The sequence below is a fragment of the Lepisma saccharinum genome, chromosome 29 (assembly GCF_977018435.1).
Source record: "Lepisma saccharinum chromosome 29, izLepSacc3.1, whole genome shotgun sequence".
NCBI classification, from domain to species: Eukaryota; Metazoa; Arthropoda; class Insecta; order Zygentoma; family Lepismatidae; genus Lepisma; species Lepisma saccharinum.
In genome coordinates this window covers 35,474,226-35,493,357 of record NC_139257.1, presented here as the reverse complement: position 1 = coordinate 35,493,357, position 19,132 = coordinate 35,474,226, and the positions used below count along the sequence as shown (strand labels likewise).

The following is a 19,132-nucleotide window of genomic DNA, read 5'->3' as shown; positions in this document are numbered from 1 at the left end:
ATAAATAAACTTATGTTTTATTAGTAGTCGTTATTGTTGATTTAAAAATCAATTAATTAATATGTATAATTTAAATGAATGACCTGGTATACCTGGCATCTTTTCATGCAGACAAATATAAGGCTTCTCTATTTATTTAGTGTAATTTCTGTAGTGCTATAAGTTTGTATATAAGACATTGTAAACATTATAATACAGTTAAACATCGATAGAGAGTCTACAAATATACAGTGCGTCCAATTCCTTGCGAGGCCGAGAGATCGGGAGAAGTGTGGCGGGCGGCGTTACTGCAGATGCCAATATTTTCGACCAGTAACGTCCCGCTATTTTTTTATGGACATATCTTTAGCATGCAGATATTTATATTAATATTGCAAAATGAGCACTAACCTGTGGTATAAGAGTTATTCATAGTGATGTCCACCTACATTCACACATTCCTGGCATCGTTTGATGAAATTTTGATTCACATGCAAAAGTTCTTCCGTAATTCTTCCCCCTTATATTGTCTTTTAGTTCGTCGATACTCAACTTACGTTGTCAGCGGGCCGTAATTCTTGCACTATAGAAATAGACTCTGTATGGTTTTATTTTTAGTAGCTTAGTGGCTGTATGTGCTGATGATTTTGACATACCCACCACCTGTGAAACATGGCTTACAGGTTTGTTTGGAGAGCGTTCTAACGCTGCCCCAATTTCGTCAAGTTTTCCTTCAGTTATAATCCTTTGTTTTTGCTTAGGGGTTCTAAAATGTAAACGCTAGCACCGCTCGCCACACTTCTCCTGATCTCTCGGCCTCGCAAGGAATTGGACGCACGGTAGAATGCAAACTGTGGAAAAATGCATAATCAGGGTTCCAATGCATTATTAAATTAGATGAAGTTGGCAAATAAATTTTTCTTCATTTCTACTCTATCTTCCAGATTTGTTGTTGTGTGTGGAGATGGGGAGTACATAATATATACAGCAATGGCTCTTCGTAATAAAGCCTTTGGTTCCGCTCAGGAATTTGTGTGGGCCCAAGATTCCTCAGAGTATGCGATCCGTGAGGGTAGCTCCATCGTCAAGGTCTTCAAGAACTTCAAAGAGAAGAAGTCATTCAAACCAGAATTCGGTGCTGAAGGTAACTTTTTTTTCCTACCATTTCATATCTTAGAACTTAACAAATTAACTGTAAAATTTGTATGTTTCACTTAGAATGAACCTTTTCAATGGTGTAGTGGTAATGCTGTACATAATAGTGTGTGCACCCATTGAGTTCCTATTGCAAACATGTTATATTTTGACATTGTTGCATTTGACATGACATGTGAGATTATGAATAGTTGAAAGCATAACCTTGTAGACTTATTGAATATAGTTCAAATTGAAATTTAGCCAGGGGTTAATGGTGGTCAGGGGCGTGATGCTGATCACATCACCCCCACTCACGACCGGATCAAGAAAGTGTGGGGCGTTACCCCCACACCCCCTATATGTCTTCATGGCATGGTGCTAAGCACAGGGGAGAACTTTACCTTTATGTGTATATATATTGATGAAAGAATTGGAAGCATAAAATTCAAGATCTCCAATCATCCTGAAGCTTGCTGACTGAATGCTCATTCACCCCAACTTTCACCAGATGCAGAGTTGAGTGATAAGAAATTTCCACTCGGTTCTACACAGTCTGGTAGGCAATGGCCTTTGCAAGCAGTGAGTGCACCTCCACCTCCCAGGTGAACAGCTGGAGGTGCAAAGTCCACCTCATCAGGATGAAAATCTGAATGATAAAAACCCCTGTAGACTGAAAAATGATACACACAACACCTTCAAAAAACTTGCGGAGAACATCAATTCAGCTTGATGAGAGAGCACCATGAGATCACGACTTTACAAAGGGACATCCAGACTACGATTCCACTGCAGCAGTTCTGGACTGTCGAGAGTAAGAAGCCAGCCCCAGGCCAGAGAATAATAATGCACAGTATGATAAGCCGCCAAATCTCCTGATGCCTCCCGTCACAGTCTACATCAAGGGTGGCTATCTCTCTGCTACCTCCCACCCTGTCCAAGGCACCAGCTATCCTGTCAAACATCACAGTCAACAGCAACTGAGGGCCGAGAACACTGAGCAAGAGGCGAGTGATGTTCAGTCAACTAAAACTCCCAATCTCTTTCATTCATACCACTCAAGGAAGAGGTGGTCAACGAGTCCCAAAATTGAAATCTATACCTCATTTCACAGAGCTACATCCTGACGTGACTCGATCCCATACTCAAACCTGTCACGGTACAATATATTCTGAACCACATTAAATTGTTAGACGATGTAAATTGCTAAGAATATCAACGTTGTCATTGGTAACAATCAGCCCTAATTGTGAAGAACCTGAAATTTTAGTATAATATTTTGTCATGTTCTATAGTAGCCACCCTGGATTTATCTTCTTGTTACAACTCAGGAATGTGCATTTATTCTTGTTTCTGTTACTCTTTTGTCACTTAGGTATATTTGGTGGCTTTATGCTGGGAGTTCGGTCGGTGTCTGGATTAGCATTCTATGACTGGGAGAATTTGGAGTTGATCCGTCGCATTGAAATCCAACCTCGCCATGTGTTCTGGTCTGAGAGTGGAGAACTTGTGTGCCTCGCGACGGAAGACAGCTATTTTGTCCTCAAGTACAATGCTGATGTGGTAGCTAGGGCCCAGGAGAGTAAGGAAGGAATTACTGAAGATGGGATTGAAGATGCTTTTGAGGTAATTTTTAAATTTCACTAAGTTTATATTACATGTATAGTTGAATTTTAGTTTTTTTCCCCCAGATTTTACATTTTACAAACTCACTCACTCTGTCAAGGGCATCATCAGAAATTTTTGAAATAGGGGGAGAGTTGTGATGCTGTTGTTAACACATGAATTGAAATAACAATAAACCCATGTCATTATTCCAAATTTATTATGATAATGACTATATCATCATAATCATCATAATGATATCCATGGGGCAAACAGGGAGGAGGGATTTGTTATTAAATAATAAATTTACATGAAATTATGAATATCTTTAAGTAAAACTCAGCCGTACAGGGTTGCCACTCTTCTAAGCTGCTCGGTCGGCACTTGGCGCATTGTATTCATGTGGTTGATTTTGTCTGTTGAAATTGTTGATCATTGGCAACAGTGTAGGTGGGTGGCGTGACTCGACTGTTTTCGTGGCGAGAACTCGTAGTTTTAGTTAAAACTAAAATTTATAAATATTCTAAAATGCTTTAAAATCGATTTAGTTTCCATATAGAATGCAATCTAGATTTTACGTTTTTCTGAGGACAAAGCTGAAAAAACTTAAAATCGGGGAAAATTTTATAGCAATTTCCTATGTTGAGACCATGAGTATTGAAGGTATAATGTGGGAAAATTTTATAGAGATTTTCTCTATTGGGACCATGAGTATTGAAGGTATAATGCTGGAAAATGTAAAATGGGGGAACGTAAATTCGGGGTTCGACTGTATTTGTAACAATGGGTATCAGAGTACATCAGCATTGATATCTACTCGAAGTGGCATCGGCTCAGGTTTATTCAGACATTAGTCATAGACAAATTTTCTAGTTACTAAGTGAAGAATCATAACTCTGTATTACTTCTAAAATGCCATTTCATTTTCTGTTGCAGGTGTTGGGAGAGGTCCATGAAACAGTGAAGACGGGTTTGTGGGTAGGTGATTGCTTCATCTACACAAACAGTGTGAACCGTATCAACTATTATGTTGGAGGAGAAATAGTTACAATTTCACACTTGGATAGGTAAGAATGTGCTATGATTTATGTAATGCAGTCCTTCTGTGGTATAATTTGTTCTTACTACATACGGCTTGGTTTTTCAAACTCAGATAATACAAAGGAGAATCAAAAAGTAAGGTGAATATTAAATTTATTCCGAAATGCGAATGAGTACAAATATGATACTGTAGTATGTTATGCACATGGTTCCACACTGCAATTCCACGTAGTCGCCACTGCGGTCCAAACATTTATTCCAGCGGGAGATCGAATCGTCCATCCTGGTCGCAAAAAAGTCTTGCTTCAAACTGTTGAGCCAGGTAACGGTAGCCTCTTGCACTGCTGCAGTTGTGTCAAAACGTTTTCCACGGATGTGTTTCTTCAAGGGTTCAAACAGATGGTAGTCCGAGGGGCAAGATCGGGACTGTATGGAGGGTGTTCGAGAACCCCCCACTTGAAACCACCGATGTGTGAACGGGTGCGTTCGGCTGTATGTGGTCTCGCATTGTCGTGCTAGAACACCACACCCTTTTATTGTGCTCCTCTGCATTTTTGGTGTATGGCGGTTTTAAGTCTGTCCATAGTCCATCACATTTTCTCCATAAACCTCTTTCAGTTCTTGATGAATTTCTGTTGGTTTCTTCCTCTTGGCATACAAAAATCGAATGAAACTATGCACCTCCACTTTTCTGTAATGTTCCAGTTGCTGCACCATGTTTCGATTGGCCTAGTCAACAAAAGAAACAACGTGCTGCGCTCTGCTGGCTGTCAGACATACTGCACCTAGACACCTACAACATACAAAAAGTATAATTACACACATGCAAAACAGTTGATTGTACAATCCGCTTTATTTTTTGATTCACTTTTGTAGTTGCAGACCAGAGTGCTGCATCAAAGCTGTTTTGCTTAAATGTCTAATAGTTTGCATGGATGACGCAGATGGCTTACGGAATTGACAGTTTCTTCGCGCAAGTGAATAACGCTTGAACAGGCAAACGATCGGTATACTCTCGAAGCCCATTAGTTCATGTTTAACCGTAATTTGTCTGTGGTAGTGGGTCTTCAAATATGAATCACGAAGTGAAAGATGCAGGGAAATGGAAATTAAAGTAAACATACCCATCATCTCTATGTTAAAATGTAAATTGTCTATCTTACCAATATATAGCAACATATAAAAATTAATATATGTTTATGGTCTGAAACTACCAGGACGATTTTTTTTTACATACGATTATTGTCACATTGAAATAATATTTTGATCGTATCACGCTCGAGCGTGGGAGATTCGATCGAGTATGAGCAAGCGAAAGTAACCAAATGCAGTACTCTATTGCAGACCTTCCTTTTTACAAGAAGCGGTGCGATATTTTCGTTAAAATTGGAGCGTTCCAGTTTATTCCAAATTTCTGCTGTATTCACTTCATGCGTTTCTATGAAGTATGTGATTTTTAGTAACAAGATTGCAGTGGATGCACATGAATTATGTAAAATGCCAAACATTTTATATATATAAAATAATAACACAACATCTTGTAAGGACAGGGCCTACCAACCGACTGCCGGCCTCATTCCCACCTGCCGAGGGGTGAGATCATCAACCAATTACAGGGTGATGTGTGGTCAGCATGGTGAACCCCAGGCGTTGTGATAGGTTTCCGTGATCGGGTTGCGCTACTCATTTGTTGCTTCCAAATTTTCTCATAATTGTGGGTGGCTGCCGGTCCTATACACAGGCCAGAATCTCATGAAATAAGTTGTTGTGCTTCCCCCAGGACATTTTATATATATTGTGTCTTCTTTTAATTAAAATTGTTGTAAGAAAGTTGCTTGGAAAGAGTGATTTTACACAAATCATTTTTTTCTGTGTGGTACGATTCTGTTTTTTCTCAATATTGTAATACTAAAAGTTTACTTTTATTAAGAGCTAAAACGATAACACAGCACAATAATTACATTTTTTTTTTACTATACCCTGTCCGAGCTAAGTGTGGAACAAGGCCGTGCATAGCGTCAAGAGATGCGAGGGAAAACTAGTGGCGAGAGCACTCTGCTCGATGGCTGATAACTACAGTCGCTTTCCTCCCCTTCATGCAATTCTGTCCCCCTCACGTGTTCATTGGTGAAGCTGTCTCGCGTCACTACTTGTGCAAACACTTCAATTCGTTCGCCTGCTCTACAGTTAGCTGGGACAAGGTATAGTTTCATGTTTTTCTGTGTGTTGATTCTACAACCAGTATTTGCATATGGATGTGAATTACAGAGGACAGCCATTAATAGTCATGCAGTCACAAAAATTGAAATTGAAACTATCAAAAATGTAATTATGAGTAATTCTTAGTATTTCTTACTTTATAAATACCATGTGAAATGAAAAATGGAAATAAGTATTTTTGTGCATGAGGTTTGTTTCAGTATGTTTTTAAGTCTGCTTTATTCACAGAAAGGTTAATCGGGACTGGACCTACAGTTTAAAATTGGATCAGAATCACTGTGTGCCTCCACTGGGTATCGAACCTTGGACCACTTGATTTGTTCTCGTAGATTAACACTGATTCATTTCATTTTAATTATCTAGATACATTGCTACAATGTTCCTAAATACAGTAATGGTTCAGAAATCATTTGTCACTATAAACTATAACAACAGTAGTGAATTGATAAATATTTGATTGGCAGTTAGAATAAATAATAACTTACTGTGAAGTAATGTTATAAATTTTTTAACATGTTATCTTATGATGTGGCACGTACAGGAGGTGTGGCATAAGCACATCTGTACATAGTAGATGCTGACATCATCATCAGTGTTTGAAAGGCAACAGATCCCATGACAGTAGCACTGACAATGGCACACAGGTAAAAGACTGGAAACAAATGAACGGGCAAATCCTGGGATTGGTAGCTCGGTTGGTAGAGCAAGGGCATGTCATGCCAGAGACTCATGTCGAGTGCTGGTTGAGCATGCATTTTAAGCTTAACTTTCCACGTAATGGTTGACATGGTGTGATATTTGGAGTTCGTTGTATTCAGCACTCGATGTAATAAACCATAATCATTATTATTATTTCAGGACCATGTACCTACTGGGCTATATTCCCAAGGATAATAGGCTGTACCTTGGCGATAAGGAGTTACATGTTGTGTCTTATTCGCTTTTACTATCAGTACTTGAATACCAGACTGCAGTTATGAGGCAAGACTTCGAGACTGCGGACAAAGTGCTTCCGACCATTCCGAGAGAACAGCGCACAAGAGTGGCACACTTTCTTGAGAAACAGGTATGTACCATGAAGACAAGTTCTACCATGCTAAACTATTCACCTTATTTGACATCTCGTGCCTGCATGATTCAGTTTGGCTCTCACATAAACATGTCCGAGACATATACATACAGAGGTTCACCTCTGTTCCTAATATTATCCATAGAAGGTGCTCAATACACCCACATAAACACTATATTTTTTTGATATCCAATATCCTGTAAGTTCAAGCTTTTTTTTGTTGTTGTTGTTAAAATAGGCATGCGATATTTCTCGTTTATCTTGGAAAGGACAGAGCAAGACCGATTGGAACTGTGACATCCACCCATGCCCTGGTCATCGAACTAAGTAGGAGAGTTCAAGGAATTGGCCATAAATTGTTGATGGACAATTTCTTCACCTCCCCCGATCTTTTTGATGATCTTGAACAAAGCGCGTACAATGTTGTGGGACTGTCAATAAGAAATGGTGTTCCATGCCCATTGACTTCAAGACAAGCAAGACAAAATGTGGTGACCTGGACGTACGTACGAAGGGAGACTTGACAGCTGTACGGTGCCGTGACAAACATAACGTCTATGTGCTGACGAATTATCACAGAATTCTGAATTGTATACGGTCGCATGCTCGGATGTTTTTGCTTCCAAACAAAAGTTGGCTGAAGTAGATTGCTCAAATAGTCTCCAAGTAATAATAATTTATTCTGTAATCTGCAAATTAGCTATTTTTTACCAAAATGCAGAATTGTACATATTGCATCATATTTCAGCCTGTATGAGGACTACAGACTTGAAAGAAGTTTCACTTTGTTGCAAGAGGTCTATTATTTTAAAACAATGCAAAAATTTGCACCCTTTTCCCAGAATAGCGGGAGAAGAGGGGCGAACACCAGATTTTTATTTTTTTTCATTGAAATTTGGGGACTTAGCCCCCAACACTGTTTTCCTCACTTGGGCATTCTGAATTGTATACGGTCGTGTGCTCTGATGTTTTTGCTTCCAAACAAAAGTTGGCCGAAGTAGATTGTTCAAATAGTCTCCAAGTAATAATAATTTATTCTGTAATATGCAAATTAGGTAATTTTTTTACCAAAATGCAGAATTGTACATATTGCATCATATTTCAGCCTGTATGAGGACTACGGACTTGCAACAAGTTTCACTTTGTTGCAAAAGGTCGATTCTTTTAAAACAATGCAAAAGGTTGTGTCCTTTTCCCAAAATACCGGGAGATTTTTCTTTTTTTTTTCTTTGAAATTTGGGAACTTAGCCCCCCCCCCCCCCCAAAAAAAACCCGTTTTTCTCACTTGGCACTGAATTGTATATGGTCGTGTGCTCCGAAGTTTTTTCTTCCAAACAAAAGTTAGCCGAAGTAGATTGCTCAAATAGTCTCCTGAGATATAACGTTTTTCTGAAATAGATGTAAAAATTTAAAAATCGCACGCAAAGGCGTTACTTTCGCAAACCTGCTCAGCAGTGTAAAGGTTAAAATTGTTGTAAAATAAAGCTGAGCTGATTTCTGATGCCGATGTTCCTCTAAATTCCCAGCGATACCGATGTTTCAAAAATGTAACAATAATTGTTCAGAATATTCATTAATATTATGTAAGTATTTCACTGCAAATATATGCATCAATTTACTAAAGTTTTTCTTTAAAATATTCAAAAATTAAATTGGATTGTTAAAATGGTGGTCATTTAGTAACAAAATCCATTTTTCACACAATACTGGTGTAAAATACACAGCGTATCCCAAAATGATTACAGTGGAACCTCGATTTTTCATTTTTTAGGGGACCAAGCTGAAAAATCTTAAAATACGGGAAAATTTTATAGCATTTTGCTCTACTGGGACCATGAATATTGAATGTATAATGCAGGAAAATGTAAAATCGGGGTTCAACTGTATCTGGTTTTCAGGAATATTGCAACAGATGAAGGTGCATGTTTATATCGTACATGTACGATAAAAATGGCTGTGGAGTTTGCAATCCTGAGCATTTCTTCAGTCGCAGCGGCGTAGGTGTATTACAAAATGGCGACTCCCGTGCATAAGTCCTTGTGTTGTTGAATTTGCAAGGTGTGGTTATTTGTTCTTCTGCGGCTATGTGAATGATAAAGTGTACTTATCACCACTACCAGCCGAGTTGCCAGAGTTGAGGAACAGGATTGTTTCAGCTGGTCAATCTATCGCGAAAGGTACACTATGTACACTTGTTAAGATGTTATTTACTCCCACATATAAGAGAAATTAAATGACTATCAAACCCTGATAATTATTTTGGGACATCCTGTATTGAATTTTGCATAATTTAGATTAGTGTCATATTTCATTTTTGTGGAGTCTTGAGAAGTAGCTAAACTGCGGAAAGGTATCAGCAGGTTTCAGTAAATAAGTTTCAATTGATACTTTCAATACTAATGCCATTGGTCTTGCCCAATACCTAGAGGCACATATTTTTGGTAAATAAAAAAGCAAAATTTCTGTACAAAAACGGTCAATTTCAGGCTCAAAAGCAGTAAATGAAATGAAATTTCGCTGCTATAGCGGTGAAAAGGCACCATATAAAATAACATTTTGTTTTTAGAAAATGTGAATATAATCCCAAATTTGATTTAAAAACTGCACTATTACACAAAATAAACATATCCCTTCTAATAGCACATTAAATCATTACCAGAATATTAAGTTTATTCCTGTATAAAGGAGTCCATTTTTCCTTCTCAAATATATACAGCAGATTTAATCAATTTTCCGTGAATTGCATAACTCTCAGGATGCTTCAGACTTCAGAAAGTGTCGTGTTTGAGTCTATTTCGCATTTTGCGATTCATTTTGCATCATTTCGTGACAAAACAGGTTAGGAAAATGTCCTCACACCTTTCAGAAACAGGAAAAATTAACATTAGAATGTGTTATTTCACATTTCGTGTTTTCGTCAAAAACGAAATATGTATGCCTCTACCAATACCGATAGTACTGCATTAGTATTGGGTTAGCCCTACTAAAAACATGATGTTCTTACGGAACATGTGGCCTGTACAGAGAGATGGGTGAGAAGACCAATGGAAGTGGGTGGGTGTCAGTGAGCCCAATCCATTCTTAAATCCTTAATCAGGGTGGCAGAAAGTCCATTTACACAGGCGGAAACTCATTCGCGAAGGCAGGACGAAAACATTTAACTTCTAAGTCCTGTTTCATATGATCTTGCATTGTTGTTCTTGGGATGCGTAATTCCGCAGAACATTTGCATGTTGATTTCATTGGTGATGTGATCGTTGAGTCAATGCCTACAGAGCAGCACAAGTTTCGGCTTGAGTGCTTGGTCTCCCACTCCGAGGAGCATCAAGAACACTTCCTGTAGCAAATGCCATGACAGTTATGGTTTGCCAAAATGAACCTAATTTGTTCATTATATCCAGGAATTTTTTTCCTGGTGATTCCCCATTCATGCACCAACACACAAGCCGCCACCAAACACTCTTCCACAGTGAAAGTACTTGTGTCCGCCATCAGTACTCACTCACGTGTTTTTGTCTGCCACTAGGAGGCAGCACGGTAGTCTGTGGTGCCAGGCATAACTCGGGGAAGGTTGCAGGAAGGGTAAGGCTAATTGTCCGATAAGATATACAACCAGATAAAGTAACTTTATATTATTTTATTGAAGTGTAAAGGGACTTTCCGCTCATCCTGTAGAACAGCTCAACTTTTTTTTTTCAACAACAAACGCACAGTGTAAGACTACTAACTGCCGGCTTACACTGACTCCCAATTATGTGGGTCATTCAATATCTAAGTTTCCGTATGCTGTAAAATGTTTTATTTTTAAGATACAATAGAAAACTATACATACATGTGTAGGAGGATTCCTTCCTCCCTTCTCCATATAATCCCCATAGAGATTCAGGCATTTGTCCCACCCTTGCACCAATATACCCTTTGCAAGAAAATCAGGGCTCTGGCTATTGAGCACTATTCTCACATTCCGCTTCACTTCGTCATCTGTTTCGAAACGGTAACCTTGCAATTCAGACTCTAACACCGGAAAAAGATGGAAATCACTCGGCACTAAATCGAGGCTGTATGGAGGGTGGGGCAGCCGTTAGCAGCCCAATTCTTCAATTTTGTGTTGTGTTCGCACTGCTGAGTGGGGGTGAGCGTTATCGTCAAGAAGAATGACACCAGCTGACAGGAGACCTGGTCGCTTATGTCGAATTGCATTTTTCAGTTTATCCAATGTTTGACAATAACGGTCAGCATTAATTGTTCTTCCTCGTTCCAAAAGTCCTTAAGCAGAATGCCCTTAGCATCCATGCTTCTGAACTCCTTATGACGCGAGCCTGCGTTTTCCGAACAAGCATTTACTTTTCGCCCTTGAGCGCAGACCTTCACGTCTGATAACGAATCGATTGTTGTTCCTTGTAGACAAAGGATGGCGCTTGTCAACCATGTGCTTCTTTTTTTTTGGCATTGCTTTATACAATATTTTATAGCACAGGAAAACTTACATATTGAACATCCCTAGTAATTAACAGTCAAAATAGAAGACCCAGTCTGTATTTATAAGTATGTTATAATGTTATAGAGGGGTCTGGAAATGTACTAAGTACCTGGAGAAGTTAAAGAATTATGATTCTGTGAAATGAGGTTGAATCGTGTTAGTTACGTTGCAGTCACTGCATATTTTAATATGCTTTGCTTCTAGGGCTTCAGGCAGCAAGCACTGGCTGTGTCAACCGACCCCGAGCATCGTTTTGAACTTGCACTGCAACTTGGTGAGCTGGAGACCGGCTTGAAATTGGCCCAGGAAGCAGGGTCTCAGCAGAAGTGGCGGCAGTTGGCAGAACTTGCCACATCCAGAGGCCAGCTGGGCCTCGCTCAGGAGTGTTTACACAATGCACAGGACTATGGCGGACTCTTGCTGTTAGCTACATCATCTGGTAAATATGAAGATATGTTTTTTGTACATATGAAGCTGGCAGCAATGATAGATAGAAGAGAAGGACAAATCAGTCACTACTTTAAGGAAGGTGGTTAAGTTGTGATCTCAGTACCAGATGCTATGGGTCTTGGCATGGCTATTTCCGTGTCAATGTCCCTTCATCAGTTTTATACAAGATGACTCATATGGTATCTATCGATGTCGGTTGAAAACCCTGCCAAAATGTAGGCATGTATGTGCAGAAATCTCACATGCTTAGGCAACTGCATAACTCGCAATTACCGTATTTACTCATGTATAATGCACACTTTTTCCAAAATTTTTGCTCCCAAAAACTGTGGTGCGCATTATGCACGGGATTATTCCGACAGACAAGATGAAACCATACAGGGTATTTCCATGATTTTGGGACACTTGCATTGATTTTTCATCTTTACGGAACCCTATCATGTTATATATCGTTGTAAAGCTTAAATCCTGCAGTTTTTGAATATGGCAACAGTATTCCATTCAAGATAATCACACTACTGTGATATGCGATTGAAATAAGTTCATCACAAAATGAAGGAACATTCTGATTTCCATGGTGCTTTGGATGAAAGAAAACAAGCAAAAAGAAAACAATAATTAAAATGTATTACTGGCCAAATAATAATAATAATATATATATATATATATATATATATATAAATCAAATAAGGTAAAAGGAAACACTCACCGGACAGTATATATATATATATATATATATATATATATATATATGGATAAAAGCAAGGAGGGGCAAAAGGACTAAGTAAAAATCAAAGAAGGTAAAAGGAAACACTCACCGGACAGTAGAAAAATTCAAAATTTTTGCTAGCTTCGTAGCATCATCGGTGTGAGGAAAAAAAGTCCTCACACCGATGATGCTACGAAGCTAGCGAAAATTTTGAATTTTTCTACTGTCCGGTGAGTGTTTCCTTTTACCTTCTTTGATATATATATATATATATATATATATGGAGTGTATAAATTCCTTACTGGAAGAAATCTTGTGCTGTTAACTGCTAGTTTGAAGGTCATGAATGTGCCTCGTATAAAAGTTTGAAGGCCATTTCATACGATTTTTCACTTTGTAATGTAATGTTCTGCGACACCAAGGAAAGCAGTGCAACTCTTGCGGATTTCGAGCATGTACTTTCCGTCACATGGGATGCATATCAGCAGTATTTGTTGGGTGAGAAATAATACAAAATAACTTCCTGAGCACTGCAAATCCATAACATAGTTTTCATCTTGCTTTCTAGTATTACAGAATAAATAAGCTTTGAAATGCTAAACACAGTGGAGGGAGAGAGGGGAGGTGGCATGGGTTGGAGATTTATTGTTTACACATCAGGATATTCTCCTTTTGGTCCACATAGCAACAGGTGACTCATTGAATAGGTACGATGTCATTCACTTTTGATCCGCATAGCAACAGCTTTACGACCTACAACTAAGAAAGCAATTTCTCGAAACTGGATTGTACTGTGCATCATATACGAGATATAAATTTTTGTAACTTTTACCCATCAAAAACCAGGGTGCGCATTATACACGCACGCGCACTATACACATGTAAATACGGTAGTCTGTCATTGGCTGTTTCACACATGAATCATGGTACTGGGAGCATTCATCTGAAAAGATTTCAATTCATTCATTCATTTATTCGTGTCTCCCGATAGTATATTGCAGTCACATTGTAATCAAGGATTCAGGGTTTGATACCTGGTGGAGGCACGTAGTGGTTCGGATTCCACTTATATAATAATTTACCATTATTGTAATATATAAAGTAAATGTTTCTCTAAGAACATGAATGATTAATGAACATCTTTATTTAATGTATGTTACTATGTGACTGCTATATTTTTCACGGAAAAAGAGCTTGCATATTTGAATTGTTTTACCTTACAAAACTAGGACATGGGAATTGTACATTTCAGAGTGTCTATCAATCAAGAAAGTGAAGAAAAATTCAAGAAATTCTTCTCGACGTGCAGCACTGACACTGTCGTTATTCTTATAATACGCTTTCACAGCGCTGTGTACCACTCCACTGCTCCATGATAACTGAATGGCATGGCACCCACTTCACGTTTTGTACGTTATGTGGTGCCACATTCCTCGCAGTGTTGCCAAGTTACGATTTTAAAAAATCCAATATTTTTGAGACACCCTTTACAAGAGGAATGATTATGAATAGATGTGCCTTAGGGAAAAGCCACCTTCCTACCAAGTTCTTCATCTGTTCCTGCTTTTGCAACCTCCTGGGTATTTCACTGTCTATGGAAATCATGATTAATCTGTTCCAACCTCCATGGTTAACACATTGCACTACAACACCAGAGGTCCTGGGTTCGAATCCCAGCTTGGGCATGGGTGTTCTTTTTATGAGTGTCCTTCATCAGTTTCATACTCATCTTAATGTTCGCGATCAGCCAGAAGTGGCAGAAAAGGGAAGTAAAATAAACCAAATCAATCAATCAATGTCTAACCTATCTGAAAGGTTCTGCCTTGTTCTTATCCTTAAATTGTTCTTGATGGGTTTTAGTTTTGTAAAACTCTGTTCACCTGAAGTAACAGCAACAGAAATAACCTTTTGAGGACAAAACTTCCAAACATTGAGCTTGAATGTTTACACACTTTCATCTGTTGTCAGATTGTTCTGTGCTAACTATACAGGGTGATTCAAAAAGGACTTTCAACTTTGAAAGTATATAGAAATTTATTCAGATAACTTACAGTGTGTGTTGAGGTGCCATTGCAAAGCAAAACACATCAAGTTTGTCATACAGCATTCATGTTGGGTCGATGTGGCTACCATTTGTAATGCAGCATATATCTCACCTGAAGTCAATTTCATTCCACACTTTCACCAGTAAGTCTGCAGCGGCGGCGTTAATTCGAAGTGTCATCTCGGCAAGATCAGCAGGTGAAGGTGGTACGCAAACCCGATCTTTAATGAAACCCCACAAGAAAAAATCTAGCGGGGTCAAATCTGGGGAGCGAGGTGGCCTACTAGGAGGCACCTTACAATACTCCGTACGAAACTTACGTTGCACTGCAGTTGCTGATTGCGTCTCGTGAAACCAAAACACACAGCGAGCACATTCTGCACCAGTAAAAGTAACCATTTTCAAGAACAATGCTGACAGCGCTACTGGTGGGCGAGTTCCGTACTAATGAACCACGCGAGTCAAAACTTGTTTTGTTTTGCTTTGCAATGGCACCTCAACCGACTCTGTAAGCTATCTGAATAAATTTCTATATGCTTTCAAAGTTGTAAAGTCCTTTTTGAATCACCCTGTATTGCTTGAACAGCTCTAACCTTACCGTTGACTAATGCTTGACGTGCACTGAGATGCCGGAAGTGCAGCAACAGAACGGAACAGTTTCGGTTCAGGCGTCTCAGTGGGCCATAATCCTCAAGATAACCTGCAGACTTCTAGCCGGAAATTCCGTGCTTTGGTTCTGCACGTTCCCCTGCAGTAAGCGTTATACCATTTGATTTCAATAAAATAGAGTCGATTTCCCCACATCTCAGTGTGCGAGGACCTTAACTGCTTCCACTGGGAAACAGCTGGCATGAAAGAGTACTGCTTGTTTTACATATTTGGTAAAAACATTCATGTTCCAAAATATTTCCAAAGAATAGCTTATTTAGAATGGTATGAAGGGATTATTGGAGAAAGGTTTAGATTAGTCATCATTAGAACTCTGAAGTTGAGAAAAAATCCTAGTGTCCGAAGACGAGGCCCAACATAATATATGTTCATTTTGGGTCATTGTAGGCCAGAAAAAGGCGGGTTTTATTTGTCCTTTTTTGCCTTTTTCGGCTTATTGGTCCTTTTTTAGCCTTTTTTTATGTCTTAACAGCTTTTTTTTGCAACTTCACCTTCTTTCGACTATGTTTTTACTGCCCATTCTCAATTTGAATCATCATCAGTTCATCAGCGCTTAAACATCCTTTCTGTAGTAAAGAAATAAAAAAAAGGAAAGAAATAAATATATTTGAACCATCCCTGAAACGAGATAAAAACATTTTTGGACGACTGAAATAGGATCCGAAGTCCTATTTCTGTAACCCTAGTGTGGTTAGGCCAAATATGATTCTTCAAATATGATTTTTCAAATTATGTTAATCTAAAAAATATATAATGTCTGAAAGAAGATGCATTTCATTCATATAGTTTTTTCGCACTGTGTGTTCCATACCACCAGAATTTTGATTTTTTTAAATTCATTAAATATGTAATTAAAACTGAAATTATTAATTAATTTGGATCACATTTATACGTCCTTTTTTCCGTTTATAGGTCTTTTTTTTTTGTCAATTTATAGGTCTTCCACTTCCGAGCCCTAGTCATCATTGGATGTACATAATCACTAATGTTAAATTGCACTATAACACATTTTATTCAATGTGAGTAACAGAAGGAAAGGAAACTGTGGCCAAATCTCAAGGGCCTCTCTCAGTGTGGAGCCTGGTCTTGATTTTTGAGAAAAGAAGCAAAATTTATTTTGATCTTGGTTACACCATTAAGTAAAATTTAACACTACATAAACCTATGCTTAAGCCTTATATTTTCTCAAAATTATGTAAATTGAAATGATAGCTTTTTGGTTTAACATAGCCTTTCGAAAAGTATGGTTCAACTAGTCCTCAAACCTGTATTCTTAGCATTTGGTGCCATCTACCACTGAACTATGTTGCCAAACTCTGCCCTCCCCACAGTTCCCATGACGTTGATTGATGTGTAAGTTCAAAATGACGATTCCAGGTATACTGCAACTTATCATTGCTACTGTGAAAATTATGGGAATACCATGGGTAAGTTTGGACCTCCCTGATGGTGCAGTGGTAGCATCGTCCCTTGTAATCAAGGGGTCCCAGGTACGATACCCGGTGGAGGCACAGTGGTTCAGATCCCACTTTAAACTGTAGGTCCAGTCCCGATTAGCCTTTCTGTGCATAAAGTGGACTTAAAACAACAATTCAATCAATCAAACCATGGGTAAGTTTTTCACCAGTAGAGCATTGGTTCCGAATGTCAAGGATGTAGGTTCAATCCCTGGGACTGAACCACATATTTTATTGATAAAAATAACCAGCATTGGCTGTTTCTGTGTGTTTTCATACTTAATGTGACGTTCATGTATATTTCAGGGGATGCTTCAATGGTACAGAAACTGGGAGAAAGCTCTGACGGTGCAGGAAGAAACAATGTGGCTTTCCTTTCTTATTTCTTATTGGGCGATCTAGAAAAATGTTTGGAGGTTCTTATTGCTACAGACAGACTTCCAGAGGCTGCCTTCTTCGCCAGGTATTTACTTTGTTACATTAATTGAAAAAATATAATTGTAGAGCATGCCAACTTGGTGACGGCTTATTGATCCTAATAAGTCCACGTGGGGTCAAATTCGACCCCAGCTATCACATTTTGTTGGTAATTTTTTAAAATTTACGTCGCCATGATACCAAATTTTTGTGACTTTGTCAGCATAATAGTTCTGTGCTTTTGCTTATTACCATTTTTGTACCTTTTCGTGATTTTCATGGTTGGGGAAAATGCAAAATGCATAATTTTTATTATTTTTGCAACAACATTGTGGGAAGAAATGGATTGTGTAATAAAATAATTTGTCTTGGACAACGTTATGAATATTTCAAAGCAAATTTTGGCTGATTGCTATGTGAAAGTTTCAATGGAAATGTAATAAAATCAAATTTATAAATATTCTGATCTACAGGGTGGTTTAAAAGTCCCGCAACACAACTGTGGGTGGTCACCCATCACTCGCAGCACTTCACTCGGAAGCAATTTGCTCACAGAGATTCCCGATTTTCACACTGTATGCCTTTGCTTTTAGGTTGTCCTAAGCTTGTTCGGCATGTTGATATCTTTGGGCTTGAAAAACCTTCGCTAGAACAGCTTCCTCCACCAATGCTGATGTTTGTGGTCATCCTGCTCGGGGCACGTCCGCCACATCGTCATACACCTATGGTGCAGGACTTTTTGTCCACCCTGTACTTTGATTTGTTACAATTTTCAGTTTTTGGTATCAGTATCACAATCTGGTTATAATGTGTTGTAAGCTGTTTCAAATAGGCATTCCAGTTTAAAATATCGTTTATTCTTATGGTAATAATGTTGAATTTTTCTTCATGTAGGGCTTGTTTTATGGTTTCACTTTCTTAATTTTCAGAACTTATTTGCCAAGCAGGATGTCCGATATTGTTAAGCTCTGGCGAGAATCATTGTCAAAAGTGAGTGAAAAGGCTGGACAGTCATTGGCCGATCCCAAAGAGTATGAAAACCTTTTCCCAGGGTTCCAAGATTCTCTCAGAACTGAACAGTATTTGAAGCAGGAACGGCATAAGAAGTTTCCAGCGAAAGCTTATAGGCAAATGAAGGTAAATGTTCCAGAAGTTTCTTTCTTGTTTTTTTCTCGTCTCTCTTGCCAATGAAACTGTGGTTCCATATAATTCTTCAATTGTGCAATCATAGAGAGACTTCACATGTACTAAATGAATTTATTTAGATATAATAGCATTTATGACAAGATGAATTGATGTAAATCGTGATTTAAATCAGATGCTTTTTTTTAAACAAATCACTTTAAGAAAATAATTTGTAGAATAATGTACATACGGATTTTGAAGATATCAGAATCACTTTTCGTGGAAGTACATTAATCTCAAAATCGTTTAATATTGTTTATTATGCTCTAAGAAAGAAAAAAAGAAAGGAAAATAGCAAACATTTTGTGTAGAAAAATATACTAGGGATGGTCCGATATGAAATTTTGGCCGATACCGATAAAGTACCGATATAAAATTTACCAATACCGATAACCGATATTCTACCGATCCAATATAAAATTAGAAATTGTCCTTGAAGAACCTGAAAGGTTCATTGACCTCCCTAATAAATGTGTGTTTCAAGGTGACTGTAGTGAAAAAGAAATTGCATATTTAGACATTTACTTTTTTTTAGAAAGTATGGCATGGAGATTATCCATAAAAATTACAACAAAATGGCAGAATTTTGCACTAAATTATCAGGTATTTATCTATATATCTGATCAGGAAAATAATCTGTAATTTTACTGATACACCGATATTCCTATATCGG

At 38.2% G+C, this 19,132-nt stretch overlaps 1 protein-coding gene across 2 annotated transcripts in view; it reads left to right on the top strand.

The window, feature by feature from the left end:
- The window catches only part of beta'COP (coatomer subunit beta'), a 79,240-nt gene that overhangs the window by 25,668 nt on the left and 34,440 nt on the right, over positions 1-19,132 (top strand). For both annotated transcript variants that reach the window (XM_083114807.1, XM_083114806.1), the window contains exons 7-13: positions 924-1,123; positions 2,489-2,739; positions 3,655-3,785; positions 6,838-7,045; positions 11,733-11,967; positions 17,164-17,320; positions 18,204-18,411. In XM_083114807.1, the coding sequence (XP_082970933.1) occupies positions 924-1,123; positions 2,489-2,739; positions 3,655-3,785; positions 6,838-7,045; positions 11,733-11,967; positions 17,164-17,320; positions 18,204-18,411 (1,390 nt within the window). The remainder of the gene's footprint in view (positions 1-923; positions 1,124-2,488; positions 2,740-3,654; positions 3,786-6,837; positions 7,046-11,732; positions 11,968-17,163; positions 17,321-18,203; positions 18,412-19,132) is intronic.